The sequence below is a fragment of the Schistocerca nitens genome, chromosome 1, assembly GCF_023898315.1.
Source record: "Schistocerca nitens isolate TAMUIC-IGC-003100 chromosome 1, iqSchNite1.1, whole genome shotgun sequence".
In the NCBI taxonomy this organism is placed as follows: Eukaryota; Metazoa; Arthropoda; class Insecta; order Orthoptera; family Acrididae; genus Schistocerca; species Schistocerca nitens.
Window position 1 is genome coordinate 432,399,942 of NC_064614.1, and position 20,555 is coordinate 432,420,496.

Below are 20,555 nucleotides of genomic sequence, written 5' to 3' on the forward strand. Positions count from 1 at the left end.
CAGCTTAAGACTTGCAATCCAGACTTGTACTAGTGGAACTAGTCTTTTTTAAGCAGGGCAATCTGGGAAGTGAGGAGAGTGGCGGTCATGACAATTGACTCGCACTGATGGTAGAACACAGGGGCTTCCCTCTGTGCATAGGTGTCCACAGTCACTACACAGAGGGTCCGCCCTACAGTGGGAAGACATATGCCCAAAAATGCAAGCACTGAAAACACCTCATGGGTGGTGGGACATACAGCTTCATGTCACAGCTGTAGCACATAACCTTGACCTTCTCATGGAGGGTATGCCCCTCAAAAGCCAGAATGGGCGCGCCAGTATTGGTGCGGTTGTCTTTGTGACCCTCCTGCACAGGTCGAACATAATGAACGCCACATTGCTCCAGATGAGCCCAGAGTTCCTCTTCAGTTTGCAGGATGAGGTCCCTATGAAAAATCATTCTCTTGACCATATTCAGAGATTGATGATGGGTAATAGACACTGGGACATTGCTAAGATGATGTCAAGTACAAAGAAATGCAGACTGGGTGCCAGAGGAAGCTCTGATCAACAGGGAGGCTGACCACTTCATACTGCAGGAGACTCGACTTCACCAAACTTGTCTTCGATATTCTCCACAAAAAACAATGGCTTTGTGGCGGTGAATGTGTCTCCGTCCATCCCAGTGCAGACAGCATAGTGGGGAAGTGTGTCATCCCAAGACGGCGAGTCTGATCCTCCTCCCATGGTCTAGCCAGGCAAGGGAAGGCTGCCAGTTCATATGAAGCAGCATTCAGTGATCCTTCACCAATCGAAGGGATGGCCATTTGAGAACGGCCAGATTTTTGCAGCTTGATACACTTCATGCGCCAAGCATCTACCTTGATACTATCCACTCCGGTCAGGCACTCTGCCTATGGGCACCACCCGGTCACAGCAAGGGCCGTCTGGCTCCAGGAAGACAAGCAACTACTCCTTGGCATACATGAGGAGGGAACAGCTCAGGTATCAGTAGCGTGATCCCTGTGTTGTCAGGGGGCTCATTCAGATGGGTACATAACAGCCCCACCACACAAACTGGCTACACATGCTGGTGACCTAGAAGGGTGGAGGTGGGCTACAGCGGACAAGGAAGTGGGCAAAGAAGGGGGGGGGGGGGGGAACAAGGAATCCACACTATAGACGCTTGGGATGTAGTTCTTCCCCAAATGGTTTCACACTATAAACAGAAAATTTAGAGGTGGAGGTCAAACCTCAAACGGGGACCTAACTGCCAAAACGGATGAAAGAACAGGTAGAAGGAACAAAATTGCAAGCAATACATGGAACCAGGTGGATAGCCAGGTCGATATAAATCGGGACACAGAGAGATGGGAAGAAAGGGGCAACGGGGAAGGAGCGAGAATAAGGAGGGAGGGCAGACTGAAGGAAATGCAGCCAGGGAAGGAAGAATAGGCTGCAACAGCTCAAGCCCCATTGTGCACCAAGCATGAACTAATGAAAGAACCGTGCGCCCCCGGGGGGTGTCATTTGTTGGTAATATCTATATTAGAAAGGTGTGAACAACAGTTAGTAGGAATGTATGGTGCAATTTTCTTCCTCTGTTCCAAGAAACCTCCACATGATTTAATGCCCTGTGAAGAAACAAAGAACATATTAATGCCATGTATTTCTCTTTCCAATTAACTAAAATAAGTATTTTCTGTGTGTTATCCTTATCATACATAATCTCTCCCTTCCTGCAAAAAAGTCTCTAAAAATTGTCATTTTTTTGAAACTTCACTATGTCTCGTTTCACATTAACATCTTTTGACCACTTTATGTTCTGGAGAAGCAATTGCACCACTACTGTCTTTAAGTTTTCTTGCTACAAATACCATGTGCTCTGTGATACCAAAAGTAGCTACTACTCTGACAATCCCCCCATGAACCATGGACCTTGCCGTTGGTGGGGAGGCTTGCGTGCCTCAGTGATACAGATGGCCGTACCGTAGGTGCAACCACAACGGAGGGGTATCTGTTGAGAGGCCAGACAAACATGTGGTTCCTGAAAAGGGGCAGCAGCCTTTTCAGTAGTTGCAGGGGCAACAGTCTGGATGATTGACTGATCTGGCCTTGTAACACTAACCAAAGCGGCCTTGCTGTGCTGGTACTGCGAACGGTTGAAAGCAAGGGGAAACTACAGCCGTAATTTTTCCCGAGGGCATGCAGCTTTACTGTATGATTAAATGATGATGGCGTCCTCTTGGGTAAAATATTCCGGAGGTAAAATAGTCCCCCATTCGGATCTCCGGGCGGGGACTACTCAAGAGGAAATCGTTATCAGGAGAAAGAAAACTGGCGTTCTACGGATCGGAGCATGGAATGTCAGATCACTTAATCGGGCAGGTAGGTTAGAAAATTTGAAAAGGGAAATGGATAGGTTAAAGTTAGATATAGTGGGAATTAGTGAAGTTCGGTGGCAGGAGGAACAAGACTTTTGGTCTGGTGATTACAGGGTTATAAATACAAAATCAAATAGGGGTAATGCAGGAGTAGGTTTAATAATGAATAAAAAAATAGGAGTGCGGGTTAGCTACTACAAACAGCATAGTGAACGCATTATCGTGGCCAAGATAGACACAAAGCCCATGCCTACTACAGTATTACAAGTTTATATGCCAACTAGCTCTGCAGATGATGAAGAAATTGATGAAATGTATGACGAGATAAAAGAAATTATTCAGGTAGTGAAGGGAGACGAAAATTTAATAGTCATGGGTGACTGGAATTCATCAGTAGGAAAAGGGAGAGAAGGAAACATAGTAGGTGAATATGGATTGGGGGGAAGGAATGAAAGAGGAAGCCGCCTTGTAGAATTTTGCACAGAGCATAGCTTAATCATAGCTAACACTTGGTTCAAGAATCATGAAAGGAGGCTGTATACATGGAAGAAGCCTGGAGATACTGACAGGTTTCAGATAGATTATATAATGGTAAGACAGAGATTTAGGAACCAGGTTTTAAATTGTAAGACATTTCCTGGAGCAGATGTGGATTCTGACCACAATCTATTGGTTATGAACTGCAGATTGAAACTGAAGAAACTGCAAAAAGGTGGGAATTTAAGGAGATGGGACCTGGATAAACTGAAAGAACCAGAGGTTGTAGAGAGTTTCAGGGAGAGCATAAGGGAACAATTGACAGGAATGGGGGAAAGAAATACAGTAGAAGAAGAATGGGTAGCTCTGAGGGATGAAGTGGTGAAGGCAGCAGATGATCAAGTAGGTAAAAAGACGAGGGCTAATAGAAATCCTTGGGTAACAGAAGAAATATTGAATTTAATTGATGAAAGGAGAAAATATAAAAATGCAGTAAATGAAGCAGGCAAAAAGGAATACAAACGTCTCAAAAATGAAATCGACAGGAAGTGTAAAATGGCTAAGCAGGGATGGCTAGAGGACAAATGTAAGGATGTAGAGGCTTGTCTCACTAGGGGTAAGATAGATACTGCCTACAGGAAAATTAAAGAGACCTTTGGAGAGAAGAGAACCACTTGTATGAATATCAAGAGCTCAGATGGCAACCCAGTTCTAAGCAAAGAAGGGAAGGCAGAAAGGTGGAAGGAGTATATAGAGGGTTTATACAAGGGCGATGTACTTGAGGACAATATTATGGAAATGGAAGAAGATGTAGATGAAGACGAAATGGGAGATAAGATACTGCGTGAAGAGTTTGACAGAGCACTGAAAGACCTGAGTCGAAACAAGGCCCCGGGAGTAGACAACATTCCATTAGAACTACTGATAGCCTCGGGAGAGCCAGTCATGACAAAACTCTACCATCTGGTGAGCACGATGTATGAGACAGGCGAAATACCCTCAGACTTCAAGAAGAATATAATAATTCCAATCCCAAAGAAAGCAGGTGTTGACAGATGTGAAAATTACCGAACTATCAGTTTAATAAGTCACAGCTGCAAAATACTAACGCGAATTCTTTACAGACGAATGGAAAAACTGGTAGAAGCGGACCTCGGGGAAGATCAGTTTGGATTCCGTAGAAATGTTGGAACACGTGAGGCAATACTGACCTTACGACTTATCTTGGAAGAAAGATTAAGAAAAGGCAAACCTACGTTTCTAGCATTTGTAGACTTAGAGAAAGCTTTTGACAATGTTGACTGGAATACTCTCTTTCAAATTCTGAAGGTGGCAGGGGTAAAATACAGGGAGCGAAAGGCTATTTACAATTTGTACAGAAACCAGATGGCAGTTATAAGAGTCGAGGGGCATGAAAGGGAAGCAGTGGTTGGGAAAGGAGTGAGACAGGGTTGTAGCCTCTCCCCGATGTTATTCAATCTGTATATTGAGCAAGCAGTAAAGGAAACAAAAGAAAAATTCGGAGTAGGTATTAAAATTCATGGAGAAGAAGTAAAAACTTTGAGGTTCGCCGATGACATTGTAATTCTGTCAGAGACAGCAAAGGACTTGGAAGAGCAGTTGAACGGAATGGACAGTGTCTTGAAAGGAGGATATAAGATGAACATCAACAAAAGCAAAACAAGGATAATGGAATGTGGTCGAATTAAGTCGGGTGATGCTGAGGGAATTAGATTAGGAAATGAGACACTTAAAGTAGTAAAGGAGTTTTGCTATTTAGGGAGTAAAATAACCGATGATGGTCGAAGTAGAGAGGATATAAAATGTAGACTGGCAATGGCAAGGAAAGCGTTTCTCAAGAAGAGAAATTTGTTAACATCGAGTATAGATTTAGGTGTCAGGAAGTCGTTTCTGAAAGCATTTGTATGGAGTGTAGCCATGTATGGAAGTGAGACATGGACGATAACTAGTTTGGACAAGAAGAGAATAGAAGCTTTCGAAATGTGGTGCTACAGAAGAATGCTGAAGATAAGATGGGTAGATCACGTAACTAATGAGGAGGTATTGAATAGGATTGGGGAGAAGAGAAGTTTGTGGCACAACTTGACTAGAAGAAGGGATCGGTTGGTAGGACATGTTTTGAGGCATCAAGGGATCACAAATTTAGCATTGGAGGGCAGCGTGGAGGGTAAAAATCGTAGAGGGAGAACAAGAGATGAATACACTAAGCAGATTCAGAAGGATGTAGGTTGCAGTAGGTACTGGGAGATGAAGAAGCTTGCACAGGATAGAGTAGCATGGAGAGCTGCATCAAACCAGTCTCAGGACTGAAGACCACAACAACAACAACTCTGACAATGCTCCACGAAGTTGGAGTATGTGTTTGAATTTGTTCAGTGTGAGTTGAACTTCTACATTTCTGAGTGCAGAGCTCTATTACATGAAAAAAAAATGTTTTGTACTATTCACAGGGATATGCTACGAAATACAGGGCATTTATATGTTCTTTGTTTCTTTGCACGAATGCAGATCGTATGAATGTTTCTTGGAACACTTCGCACCACTAATTTCTAGTCACTACTCTTAACACCTTTCTCATGAACAGGCTTTCAACAGATGCAAATTGGACCACTGTTGCTGAGACAGCTCCATGAGAATGCTTTGATGGAACAGCTGCACGTGGGGTAATATGTGGCTTTCAAATAAGGTGGATGCCTTAACATTATGAAGTCACAGTGCATGACTGTACAAACCTGACAATAAGTGTTATGAAAAGATCTTATCTCTTAATTTAAGTGAACTTATTTTTCTTTTGTATCAAGATGTAAAGGAAGAAGTTATATTCAAGATGGAAAACATTTTAAAATACAATTTCCTTCTTTATATTTGAATTTGTTTATAAACTGTTCTTTGCAGAATTTTTATGTCTTTATACACTGGTATATATGTAGAAGATCACTGATGTCTTTCATTATTGCTTACATCTTTTCTTTTATTTCACTGAAGTTCTCATTTTAACTTACAACACTGCAATAGCGATACATCACTACATTTGTTTACCCAACCTGTCTCTTAATTATTTACACTGAAAAGACATTTAACTGTGAAATACAACAAACTGTATACATTTAAAAAATTACCAATTCCCTGTATTGTTGAATGGGGACAGCATGTTTAAGTGGCCTTTTCATTTTATTCTTTGCCAGTGAGTTAGGATATTATTCTTTACATCTAAGAATGCTACCAGGTACATGCACATTTCAGCAAAAAACACGTTTAATTTCAAATGTACATGTCCATATAAACAGTACTGGGAATATATTATACTGAATATTAAATGCCGGCATTTCTTTCTCGGTTGCTGACTAATTCCTTTCTGCCATATTAAGCTGTCAGATTCCTACACTACATGGTATTCCCACCAATCTATTTCCTGACTCAAAATGCAATCAAAGGAAAAACTGCTGGAGTATCAACTGTGTCTGTTAATCTGGAAAGGCAAGAACTGGCCTAGATGTTAAAACGCCTTTTAGTTTTAGAAATGTTGCTTCACAATCTGGTGAGCAATGTAACTTTATCCATTTCCTTAACAGCTGTGGGAGAGGTCTTGCAATTCCAGCAAATTTGGGAATGTATTTGCAATAAAAATTGGCATGGCCTAAATACAATTGCAATTCCTTTATTGCAGTGTGTGTTGGAAAATTTTTGATTGCATCAACAAGTCGCGAATCAGTGAGTCCCATTTCAGTCTGTAACACAGCACACGTAATGAACTTCTTGTAAAATGAAATGGCACTTTTCCATGCTACAAGTTAACTGTGCTGCACACAGTCCATCTAATATTATGCACAAATGCACTATACTCTCCTGGGTATCTCAGGAGAACACAATTATATCAAGCATTGCTTTGGTTTTAATCCTTGCAATATACCATTTAGTAAAAAGCTAAACTAAACTTCGCACGAACATGTCATGAAGGCACAATGGTACCAACCAGCTGCCATGTCATCTTCAGCCCACAGGTGTCACTGGAAGCGGATATGGAGGGAGATGTGGTCAGCACACCGCTCTCCCAGCCATATGTCAGTTTACAAGACTTGAGCTGCTATTTCTCAAACAAGTAGCTCCTCAGTTTACCTCCTTAGGCCCGAGTGCACCTCGCTTGTCAACAGTGCTTGGCAGACCAGATGGTCATCCATCCAAATGATAGCTAAGCAAGACAGTGAGCAACTTTGGTGATCTGATGGAAACTGGTGTTACCACTGCTCACTGCTGCAAGGCTGTTGGCAATGGCTAGAAAGTAACTGGTGTATTTTTCAGCCCAAAAGGCATATGATGATACTGATAATGGCCAGAAAGGGTTGAAAATACTGTCTTTGGATAATTTTCTTCCATGGCAGGTTTAGAGTTTGAGGAACATAGTATGGTTTGTTATAAACAGAAGCTTCATTTCCAGTGGAAGTATGATGATCTAGTGGCATAGCAAGCAATGGGTGACGAGGATCAAACATCGTATTCTTCCAAAAGCTTTTCCCTGTCCTTGTCCTGTCCTCCTCCATTTGCTACCTTATTTCTCAGTGCCATCCGGCTGACACACTATCCCACTGAGATGCAATTCAATGTTAAATCTCTGCCCAACTGATCTACATCTAGTACTTCTCAATTAGCTATTGGGATACCATGTGATAACTGTACCACCTGAGGGCTAAAGTTACCAATACTGACAGGCACTACTCTGCTCCCTCCTATTTCCCCCACACACAGGATAAATCTGACCATGAAAAACACTTCATCTTTTCTAATTCTTCATTCTCAAATAAAGGTTGAATGATTTTCAAAGAGTTCACAGGAAGATCAGCTTCTATTTCAACCCAGATTATTCTCAAAGTACCTTTTGATATGATAACCGGAAAGCTGACTTTAAGGGACCTCGTCTATGGAGGTGAACATTGCGACAGTAATGGTATTCTGGCTGTAGAGCCCAGATGAAACTTTGCTCAACGTTGGTGTGACGTTTAACCATGAAATCTGAACCAAGAATGAGTTTATAGGCACTGTCGACCATGGGAAGAACTTCTGTATCACCCCAGAAGTTACCTTTCCCCACTGTGAAACCTATTACCATTGAACTGATTGTATCTACATGGTCCCCACTTACGCTACTTAATAACCCAGTGTGACTTGTCGCAGATAGCTAAGAGCCTGTAAAAAAATCTTATGTAACTAATAGGAAGAAAGTCTGCCACTGATTTCACACTTGGATTAACTCTTACTGGGAGTGTTTTGTAGTGGACACACCACCTCCTGCCCCATTTAACAGCATGGTGTGAGGCCTGCCCTGTGACCAACCTCCATGCCTCTAAGTTTTTGTCATTAAAACAACTATGCAGAACGTCCACATATCTGGCAATGTTGTTCTCTGCAATTTTGTTTCATATGCCCCTATGTCCACATCCAAAACATTTAACATTCACATTCTTTCCCTATGGCTTGACGACCATATTTATCTCAGTGCTGCCGCAGATTGTACTGTTTCATTCAGTCTTTGGGAACTCAATCTGAAATCTTTGTGAGATCTCTGACTATAACCCCCATAAAAATTTATCTTCTTCTTAGGAGCTGGCCTTATCATCATCATCATCATCATCATCGTCGTCGTCGTCGTCTGATGATTTTGTGAATAGAGTCTGGGCGGTCACAGCAGTATCTCTACATATTCTTTCTCCTACATCTGTTCACCAAACCTTCCCTGAGGATATCAAATGACTATGCTTCCCTCAACTTTTCATAGCACATCACATACGAGGGGCATTTGAAAAGTCCGTGCAAACATCAAACTACTTACGTGTTTGGGGTAAAACTTTTTTATTGTTCGACATAGTCTCCTTTTGGACTTGTACACTTCATCCAACACTGTTCTAATTTGTTGATCCCTTCTGAATAATAGGAATTGTCCAAGTCTGCAAAATAGCTATTAGTTGCTGCAATCACCTCCTCGTTTGAATAAAATCTTTGGCTCGCAAGCCAAGTCTGGAGAATATGGGGAATGTGAAACGAGTTGGAATCCTGTTTCCATTAATTTTGCGACCACAAATACTGAGGTGTGTGCTGGTCCATTTTCGTGATGGAAAAGCACTTTTTTTGCGGTCCAATTGGCAGCATTTTTCTAGCAGCTAGGTTTTCTAACGGTCCAATAACGATGAATAATATGCACCTGTAATAGTTTTACTCTTTTCCAGATAGTTTATGAGGATTATCCCTTGCGAGTCCCAAAAGACAGTCACCATAACCTTTCCAGCCGAAGAACTGATCTTCGCCTTTTTCTGGTGCAGATTCTTCCTTGGTAACCCATTGTTTACGTTGTTGCTTGGTCTCAGGAGTGGAGTGATCTATCCATGTTTCATCCACAGTGACAGAATGACGGTTAGTCCCGCAGATTCTTTCTGAACAGCTGCAAACCATCCTTGCAATCATTAATTTTGATGCACAAGCTCTTCTAGCATGTATCTCCACAACTACCCTCACACCAGTACTGCCACAGTCCTTACACCGCAAAGCTTTATTTATTAGTTCAGATAAAACAGTGTTCAACGGCAACAACACAACCTTAATCAATAGTTGTCATCACTATATTATCAGTATTAATACTGCCAAGCCCATTGTCCAAATATGTCAGTTTAGCTTTGAAGCACTTTGAGTAGTTGAAGCTGAGTCAAGTGTTGTATCACATTTTATTTCAGTATTAGCCGAGTTAATCCATTTGGTGAACCAGGGTCTATACATGGACAAGGAAAAAAAAATCCCAGATTTTTCCCAGCTAGCTTTGAAGCACTTTGAGTAGTTGAAGCTGAGTGAAGTGTTGTATCACATTTTATTTCAGTATTAGCAGAGTTAATCCATTTGGTGAACCAGGGTCTATACATGGACAAGGAAAAAAAATTCCCAGATTTTTCCCAGCTGAAAATACACTTTTTCTGTGTTAAGTGACAGTATACTTTTCCTCGCCACTGTAAAACATATCAATCCTTAGAATGTTTATGGTTTTCTACACAGAGGTAGAATTTGCTGGCACTTTAGAAAACGAAACCCAGATCTTTGATGTGCAGCAACAAGTACGCTGCATTTTTTCGTGTTACGGAGGTATAAATTTGAATTCCATCAAACACTGCATGTTACTTCCGGAAGCAATGAAATCTAAATTGCAACGCGCTTTTGTAAGCCAGTCATAGCTCATGTCACGTGATCTCGCCAGCCGATGACAGCATAGGACATGTGATGTAGTCAACCAATAGCAAGATCACTCATAAGTAGTAGCACGAACACACAAAAAAGAGAAGTCAATGGTTTAAATTAATATACATAGTGTTGCTACAAGAAAAACAAAGCTTTCATAAATATATTGGTCTCTAAGATTAATAATCTGCAAGATAAGCTAAGCTTCCACATATAATGCTGAACTTTTTGCGCGCGTTACACTTTAAGATACATCATACAAATGTGCCAGTAAAATTTTTAATTAAAACGTAACTGTCAGATCTTCTGGGCTCGAAATTCTTCTAGATGGTCATCCTCAAAGAGTTGATTTTTAAATGAGAGTCGAATGCTCTGTGATTTAAGAAATTCATCGTACATTATCGCACATAGTTCGTCTTGCGTAAAAGGAAATTTACTTTCAAAGTAACACTTTTCAAACCACCATTCGCAATATTTTCCCATGACCTGTTAGAAATTGGGTCGTTTCAGCAGTTGCTAGAGAGCGCCAGATAACAGGGGTCACTGTGCCTGCGCAGCTACAATGACGCAGGAAGCCCGCATGTTGGTACATGTAAAACATTAAAAGATCTTGCATTATGTCATAAAAGAAACAAGACAAAGTATACTTCAAGACCATCGGAATTTCGTGAACCATACTAAAATGCATAATTCGGCTTAAAGTGCACAATCTTATGTCCAGATTCGGATGTAAATTTTCTTGAGTACCAGTACTGTATTATCTCATGTTTGGTTCTTTATTATGGCATAATGCCACATGAGCTAGAAGATGGAAAACGTGCACTTGAAATGCAGCTAACAGATGAAACTTGCCCACAGTGTGAAATTAAACACTTCGTTTCAAATAAATTGACTGCCTCAGTGCAAAAGATTAATAAAATCCAAATCCCTTTAGCAAGCGACAAAAATAACTTCATTGTTCTGCAAGGAGATTAATGCTTGACTGTCAGAAAGGTGGAAATAAAACCTGAAACTAACAACATATTTTATCCTTCCATAATAATGCGAACGTATTTTAATTCATTTGGTAGCTCCCGGCCACAGAAATCCGTTTTGTTTTCATTTAATGCGAGAGCAATAAATGAAGAGGAAACAGCAAAATCACTAAACGTAAACACAGGTCATGTGGACATTACCCACCTCCCCATTACAACTCAGACTGCTCTGTGCATCAGCCCCGGATCTACGATATTTCTGAACCGGAGCAATTTAGATAGTGGTGCCCAGCCACACATTTGTAGCCAGAGGCGGGAGAAGGTACTACTCATACACGACTCAACTGCGCTTGCGCAAGAGCTCACCCGCAACTGCTCAAATGAATTTAATGTGAACAGCTGTCACGTCACGCTCATCGGAGGCAATTTGTTGTTAGGAAGCACTGCATATTCTTCCTACAGCCTTTGACAGACTTTGGTTGGCAGACGCCTGTATGAGCACTGTGTTTTGTTGTTGTATAAGGCGCATTTCCTTTGCGACTTAAGTTTTTTTTTTTTTTTTTCCGTTCATGTTTTGTAACTGCAGTATTATTCTGCAAAAGCAGGATACAGTAATATCCTTCGTTAGAGTATTGGTTCTTACCAGTCAAAAATCACAAAAATTTAACTGGTATCTAAAACAATGAAAAATTCCCGGGTTTTTCCCGAACGAAAAAATTCCCAGATTTTTCCCGGATCATATACACCCTGTGAACCGATTTCCATAAAATTTAAGTTGTTTAACACTGAAGTTCTTAATTCTTCCCACTGCTTTCCAAGTGGAACAAGAAAGAAAGACACACACACACACACACACACACACACACACACACACACACACACACACACACACACACACACAAATAAAAAAGAAAAAGAAGACGAAGAAACTCATGCACACAATTACTTCGCTTTACATCAAATATTCACACCAAAACAACAGTAAGCAGTGACTAAACTCTCTGTATAAACAAAAGATGATCAATTGTAAAGCTTTCACAAGTTAGCCAACTTAACGGACTAAAAAGTCATAAAAATGAAACAAATGAGAGCAAAACTTTATTTTTAACAGAGCTGGCCTCGTGCCACGGGGATGTTGTGGTACGTGCATCCACTTTTAAATTCCTCTAATTTTGATACTTTCTGTGGTTCATTTTCCTGGAAGTAAACTTTGTCATTCAGAAAACTATAGAGAATTTTTTAAGACAAAAATTTAAAAAATGATTTTTTGACCGTTATTCACATACAAGTCCCTTAAAGCTTTTTAAATAAAACAAACATTGTTAACATTATACATCTTTATTCTTCTTGTCTACACATTTATTTCTCAACATGGTCACCATGCCAATGAACACATTTCTCCCAATTACAGTCCAGTTTGTTGACACTGTTATTGTAGAATGTTTGACTGTTGATCGAGCCACAACCTCACCTCTGCTTGCAATGCTTCAACACTATCAAAGTGATGTCCTTGATGTTCTTTAAGTCTTGAAATCAGATGAAAGTTGGACACGGCAAAGTCAGAATTGTACGGAGCATGATTGATGATGGTACGACAGTGAACCCACGGCATCGGATTATTGCAGATGTCAGAGCACTCGTGTGATCTGGCATTGTCATGCTAAACATGAGGGTGCTCCATGTATGAACTATCTCTTCAAACTCAATTACAGCCTGTTGCTTCTCAAGCACTGACAGTTATGTTACGCACAGCCATGTTACACGCTACAATTCAGAGCACTCTAGTGGCAGAAGGCTGCAAATATGTAGACATAAAGAATACAAATGTATAATGTTAACGACATTTGTTTTATTTACAAAGCTTTTAGGAGTTTTCAGGACATCCTTTTACGAGTTGGAAAATATTTGGGGCCCACAATAAATAATATACAAATTGCAAAAATAAAAAAAACCTGATAGATTAAAACTTAAAAGTAATCCAGACTTTTTCAACAATACTCTGGGAAAACTGAATTTAGAAAAATGAGGCTAAACAGATGAGGAACTGACACACACTGTAGGAAATGGCAATCCTCTGAGAAGAGCAAGGAAACACCAATAGTGGAGAACTGAATGTGAAGAAAAACAATTTTAAGAACATGGAAGCTTCAAAAAGGAAACAAAATTATCAGAAACAAGAGGACAAAATAAGATATATTCAATTTCAACTGTCAAAACTTTAAGGGGAAACAACAGTTCACGTAATAACCAGATGCCAAATATTTAAAGGAAATTAAAAATTTCAGCCACAGTGTGCTTTAAGAAAACAGGAGGTAACCTTGCTATAAGCAACAGACTTACCTGCAAAATTTTAGTTCAATATTTTGATAAATAACTAAATTGTGATAAACCAAGAAAATGTCATTTCGCAAATCTAAACCAATCCAAAAAACAAGCCAATTTACTCTAGTCCTTAACTAACATACTCCTTCACTCCTGTCCTCCTTTCAGTCATTCTACACTCACATCTTTCTCTATGCAGTCTCCTCCTTCCTCTGTCGTACCATTCGTGAATTTTAACTTTCTACACTTCTGTTATCCACAGTAGATTCTTTTACAAATTACATGTGGCAGTCCACATTCACCATGGAATGCATATGAAGCTGCTACTTGTTTACTACAATTTTCTTGAATAACTTGAGATAATTATACTCAGGGGCTTTACTAGCCTAGAGGGGGTGGGGAAAGAGGTGGTGGGAACACACTTCTCATTTGAAAACTAGTGTAATTTTCTACCAAATATAGTCAATAGTTTGTGACGGGTAAAAATATTTCATTATGTTTTTTTTCAATCAAACTATCCCCTGCTGAGAAGAATGAACAGAACAGAAATGCCACAGAGCGTAAAATGTGCATTGTGACATTGTCTTGAGCCGAACGGTACACTATTATAAAAATATTTTCATGGGTGCAATTAAGCTGACAATGTGTCACTAACTTTGAGATTTGAACAATGCAAATATATTAAATCATTAATCTCTTGAACCTTTCCAGAGTACTGACACTTTCAGAATAACATTTGTCAAATCTTTTATCTGTGTGACCATTGTCAGTAGCTCAAGTATAAATACTGGTTCCGTGAATGCAGCTACTGAAACACACTAACATAACAAGTTAGAGAGCATAAAAGGGAACTATGAAACAACGCTGCCATGAAATCTACTAGTAACACAACATTTTTCAGTTGGCCAATGGTAGAGCAGTTGCCCGCGAAAGGCAAAGGTCCCGAGTTCGAGTCTCAGTCCGGCACACAGTTTTAATCTGCCAGGAAGTTTCTTATCAGCGCACACTCCGCTGCAGGGTGAAAATCTCATTCTTCTACATACAACAACATACGTATAACCAGGGGCCAGAAAAATCCGCACTTTGCAACAAATGAGAAATAGATGTGAATCCTGCCTAAAAATGTAAAAATGTGAAATTATTTAACAGACGCTGTTTCGTAGCAAATTGTATCTAGATGGGCTATTCATTAGAGAGCATTTGAAACAGCTTTATTTCTGTGTAGAATATTGAAAATTTAAGCAATTACTGAAAAAGCCCAATTTAGAAAGATAATGTTGACAAGAACCTACTTGCAAAAAAAAGTGCATGGACGTAACCACATATCAATGTGCCATGTCAATTGTGGACGGCTGAATGGTGTAAGATACACGTTGCGTAAGGCAACATAGTACTCAGCCATGGCACCTAGCTATTTACCAGAAACATGTAGGTTTGTTTGCCAGCTAAAGATCAAAGGTAGTATAATGCAGACAGTTTTAACATGGCAACTTAGGCGGCGGATGTTTTGAACTTTAGTTGCACTGAATATTGTTAAAGGCCGGACCTGAAGTATGTCGTTAACAACTTCAACAAGCAATTGCCCATAGTTTTCTTTTCTTCTTTTGAAATAAGCTCCTTCCCCTGTGGTGGTCAAAATTTTAGTCTGTTTCCACTCACGGCCATCTGTGATTATGGCCTACAGCGCCTGTCTTCTGCACTATAGCGACTGGAAAACAAAATCTGAAACATTTTTCGATGATGCTGAAATCCTTCCCCTAATGTTCCAATCTAGTTGCCGTACGTTTGGTTCTATCAGTAGCATCGTTAATCATGTGTCTTAGGGCTATGAATGCCCACAAATAGTCGAAATTAGTAGGCTGCAGATTTGTTAATCTTCAAATTGGGTGGGTAAAGTAAAATTACGCCCAGAAACACCTTATATCGAAGACTCAGTCACTTAACTGATGGGAAAATGCTTCTGTTTTTCAACAGAACAATCATTTTTGAAAGCTTAAATACAGCCAAACGAAGAACACAGATGTCATTATGGAAGAAAAAACCTTTAAGTTTTTGCAAAGACAAACTACTAATAATTTGTCCCCTCACTCGTGTACTGTGACAACCTTTTAGATTTGTGTGTCTAATCATTTACAAACAAAGAAAATATATGTGAACTTCAACAAAAATAGACACGAATTTTACAAAAAATAGATGCGAATTCTGCGAAAAATAGATGCTACGTTTTCTGAACCCTACATATAACAAAGGCAGAAAATTCACGCAGGGTTTCAACCAATTCCTTTGACAGAACTTGCCGCCAACACCCCCCCCCCTCCCCCGTGTGTGTGTGTGTGTGTGTGTGTGTGTGTGTGTGTGTGTGTGTGTGTGTTTTTAGAAATTAGAATGCTCATCAGCAGACAAATAACGCCTCCCATGACTCGGTAGAAATAATTAATTATTAATGTCGAACGAAGGATATATTTTGCATTAACAGCAGTGATCATATAATGCTGATCGTCTAGTGTTAATGTCAAGCTTACTGTGATCAGTGCGGCATTAACATCTCTGTTACTACTATAAATTACGATGTGCAACCGATTTTGCACTCTCTATTGTTCTAGCGCTTTTCTGTCAGCCTCTCTAGCTCTTTTCTGTCAGCCTCAGATTCTATCTTGTTAAACATTTTAGTTCTAGTGAGCTCTATTTCTTAATATTATAATTATTATTTTTGTCTTATGATGTATTATTCATCACAATTACTGCGATATTATTATTTCCCCACAACGATTTGCTCTGCTGATGAGCATTCTAATTTCTAAACAGGAAATATTAAACTTTATTAACGATGACTAATTTTTGCCGTAAGCTGGCAAATTCCTTTGTGTTTTCTTTGCAGATGTCTGCCATGAAACTTGTAAATGTATGAAATAATTTTTCTAAATAATAACCTGAATTATTGTAATATAAAAAAGGGGGGGAGGGGGCGGCAGTTTCACAAAATTATTTAGAAGTTAGATTTCCAGAGTCTCAAATATTCTATATTTCATCATTAGTCGACACCACTTCTGGACACTAATAAGAAAAAATACTTTTCTTTGCAAAGTTTTACCCTGCTCTTTAAAAGCTAGCCATCACACAAACCAAAAAACGATATATTTACTGCTGAATGACTTCTTGCAGAACTTCACTACAGGAACTACACAAAAGGTAAATCTCATGTTGCTAACTGAACTTATAAAAGTTAGTATTTACTGTCAATAGAAGTCATCTCATTTATAAAATATTCTCTCTATTTAACAAGATTTAACATTGTTTCAAGTAATATAAATAGAAAGTTATATTTCAGTGTGTGTGTTTGGAGGGGTCGGGGTGTGGAGGGGTGGAGCCACAGACGAGCCACAATTGTAGGCTCTATTTTGGAACTACCTAAAAACAAGCATTTTCCAACTCCTTGCACAGGTTCAATAATCTTCACTTTCTTTCCTCTTTATCTGCTCACCTCAGGGTACATTTGTGGTCTGACATATTCTGCAAACATGATGGATTTACAAAACATGGCTAGATAAGGATCGACATCCAAACTACACAAAAGGAAGAGATTTTACTACTTTTAAACCAGCCCATTGCTGTGACAAGATGTTCCAGGTTATTGTTTTGTTTACGTTGAGTCATACTGTTCAGGCTAACTGCCTGTATACTGGAACCATGCTTCAATGCTTATGTCTAATGTACCGGGTCGTTAGTTCCAATTTTGGCTAACAGGTGCAAACCTGGCACTGTACAGCACCTTGACGATATTTCCAATACTCATATTGAACAGATGGTGTGAGCGGCAGTTAATAATAAAATCAACACTATATCTTTTTCACTTGTCTGACTTTCTGTCCACTTCCTGTTCCTAATCCATTAGATATGTAAACATTTCTGTATATATTTCCTACATTCAGTGTCAGATTTGCACCTTGTGTCCAAAACTGGAACTAATTTTATCCAGTGTAAACTGATTTCACATTAACACATTAGACTATATACTAAGTTTTGTTGTCATATCATAATTACAGCCCACATTGGACCCTTGTGAGTATCTGCACTTTAATTATAACCGCCCGGTATATTGCATAACATGTACAAGCTACAAGGGTATAATGTTGAAAGCACTAGGGCAGTGATACAAACCAAAGAAGGCTTGAATGGTGGTTCCAATTTCCGTGCAAGCACATCAAGCCAATTGATATGCCGGAAAAAGGGGTGCATTTTTATGGCTTCACCATCTCCTGGACCTGAACCCAGTCGCTGGTTCACTTGCCTCTGTTTAAAGACAACAACAAGTTACATAATGAATGTGAACAAGATAGAGGAAGCAAATTACAGAGTTTCTAAATTTTTATGCAAAAGCTTAACCAGTAACTTTTATTCATTTGAGCATATGCATGTAATCACAATCATCAGCTAATTAATATCTATTACTGTGTGTGTGTGTGTGTGTGTGTGTGTGTGTGTGTGTGTGTTGGTTGGTTAAACACTTTAGAGACAGAAAGGAAGGTGTTGAGGATGAGCTGCATTCTGGCCAACCATCAACAAGCACAACCCAGACAACATCAAATGAATGTTATGTACACTTGTGGATGATGCTAACAGAAGAGTTGAATATAAGCAAAGATGATGTAAGCGTTATTGCTCACGAATAGTCGAAAAAGCAGGGGATTTGTGCCCTGTTTGTATGAGAGATGAGCAGATGCAAATTCAGATGGAGAATCTGGAGATTTCATCCAAATACCTGACAAGAATCCGCAGCATTTGGAAACTGCCATTACAAGAGGTGAGACCTGGTGCTACAGATATGATCTGGTGACCAAGCGACAGTCAATGACGTGGTGTTCGCCATCTTCCCTGACTCCCAATGCTAAAGTGCGCGCAGTTTCAAGTAACACCAGCTTTAGCTCAAAGACAAATGTACGTGTTTTGTTCTAAAATGCTAGGTCCCAAGCCATATGTGGCACATCATTCAAACACCCACTGTTTGACATGGCACTAGAGCATAATTTAACAAGTGCACTGATACGTCATTGCATTCATGTATAGGTATGCTCTTTATTTTGCAACAATGTTCTTATACACAACTTTCCAAACAGGAATTCACTAGAATTAGTACAATACCAGTAACCAGTAATTGTTTACATTCTTGATGTCTATATGCATAAAACAATGCTATTTTGAACCACTTGTGATTCAAGAGTTCATCTGAATACAATTCGCAACAAAATTCGCATTTTCACATTTTAAGTCAGAAATGGCATCTATATTTGCATCTATCCCCCCCAATAGCAATTTTCCAGGTCCCTACTCACGGCCTTATAGTAGCAACAATGGAAAAATGTAAATCAGTATGACCAAATGGTGACTCTAGCCTTCACCATCTCTAATACAATGCCAATTTGTTAAAAACAGTGCAAATTCCTCAAAAGACATTACTTCACAATAGTGTGTGTGTGTGTGTGCGCGCGCGCATTGTGGCTAGGCTTGGGCGGTCTGAGAGGAAAGGGGGGGGGGGGGGGGGGGAGAGACAGAGTTATGAGTAAGTGCCCATGGGATTTCAGAAGACTGTGCACTAGGGGGCAGGTGTGTCAAAACGTGCACTCCATATTGTTGCATGAAATTAGTTCACATCTGCAAATAAGCAACCCAATGAACAGTCAGAGGTAAGGTCCAGTATGGCACTAATGGTAATGAAATGCAACATGCCACATTCTTCCATTATTCCTGAATATATGCAGATGAGGAAATATTACTTGAAAAATTAAAGGAGACTGATCTTGTTAGCATACCAAATCTGTTCCATAAATGCCAAAATCTTTTCTGCAAAAGGAAAATGCTGGTATTATCTATAGATATAGTGCATGGTAACTGAATAGATATAAGTTTGTAAGTAGTCACTGGAACTGAATAAGCAATGTGCAGGCTTTACATATAAAGTGTCACATGTGATTTCCTCTGCCACCTCTACCCTACCAAAAATCAATAGCCCAAGGAAAGAACTCAATGAATACACATCACTGTGCAACAAAACACTCTTCAATGCAATAGAATTATACAAACAACACCTACACCAAAACTTCTCATGGAAGAATCTCTCTCTCTCTCTCTCTCTCTCTCTCTCTCTCTCTCTCTCTGCCCCACTTCTCAAAACAAACACACACACACACACACACACACACACACAAAAACCACTGACGCCAAATACAATTCAAACTCACATGCCTCACCCAGCCAAAACATGCTACTACGAAACATATGAATACCACACAGCCACAACAACATGTAGTGGCAGCGAAACTCTGCCTATGTTCTGAGAAATACAAAAAGTGTAGTACCAAGCACCACAGGTCATGAAGTAAGCCTATTTACCTCACCAACAACATAGGAGAATGCACCACAACTTCAAAACTGTAACTTACACACAAAAAACGAGATACTGACTCATTTCCATTTGTAAAAGTTTATCAAACAGAAAAATAAAATACGTTTCAATTTTGCAGATGACAAGTTGTATACTGTGTAGCAGAATAGCTACCAAAATAAATGGACAATAGCATCATGTAAGGTACTTTAAATAATGCATACATCCACTTTTCACCAATTAAGCTATAAATGGAACTTTGACATATGGCTATAAACAATACAAATGTTAATATGTAACATCAATTTTACAGTTAAAAATAAAAATTAAAGCCACTAATAATAGCACAAAACTGCTGAAACATGTATGGGTGAAACAAAACAGGAAAAAAGGTGTCTTGCATAAGGCGGAATTTCTCGTCCCATTTTCGTAACAAGAAGAATTGCACCACAAGATGATTACTCATTAATACAATTTACCAGCAACCAGAAGCACTCAGAATAACAAAAGCTGGCCAGTCACAGTGCAAGATAGCAAATGCCAATGTGTAACTTCACAATGTAGAAAATACAACTGGTATTCAAAGATGATCAAGATAAGTCATCTACTGTTTGCCACAGTCCATAAGGATAAAAGGCTCATACAACTAAACTGTCTAGTAAACACCAAAAGGATGTCTAACATTGTCACAAATCTTTTGCAACTAACTTCACAAAGGTGACCTTTGTGCAAGTTGACTCGCAAGTGTACCCTTCGCATGACACCTGTGTCAAAGACTTTGAGCAGGGGAACATCACGGCTGAA

General features: G+C 39.5%; 1 protein-coding gene across 2 annotated transcripts in view; it reads right to left on the reverse strand.

The window, feature by feature from the left end:
- LOC126251125 (ribosomal protein S6 kinase beta-1) overlaps positions 1–20,555 on the reverse strand; it is a 207,081-nt gene that overhangs the window by 40,817 nt on the left and 145,709 nt on the right. For both annotated transcript variants that reach the window (XM_049951614.1, XM_049951615.1), the window contains one exon: positions 17,531–17,662. In XM_049951614.1, coding sequence (XP_049807571.1) covers positions 17,531–17,662 — 132 coding nt within the window. The remainder of the gene's footprint in view (positions 1–17,530; positions 17,663–20,555) is intronic.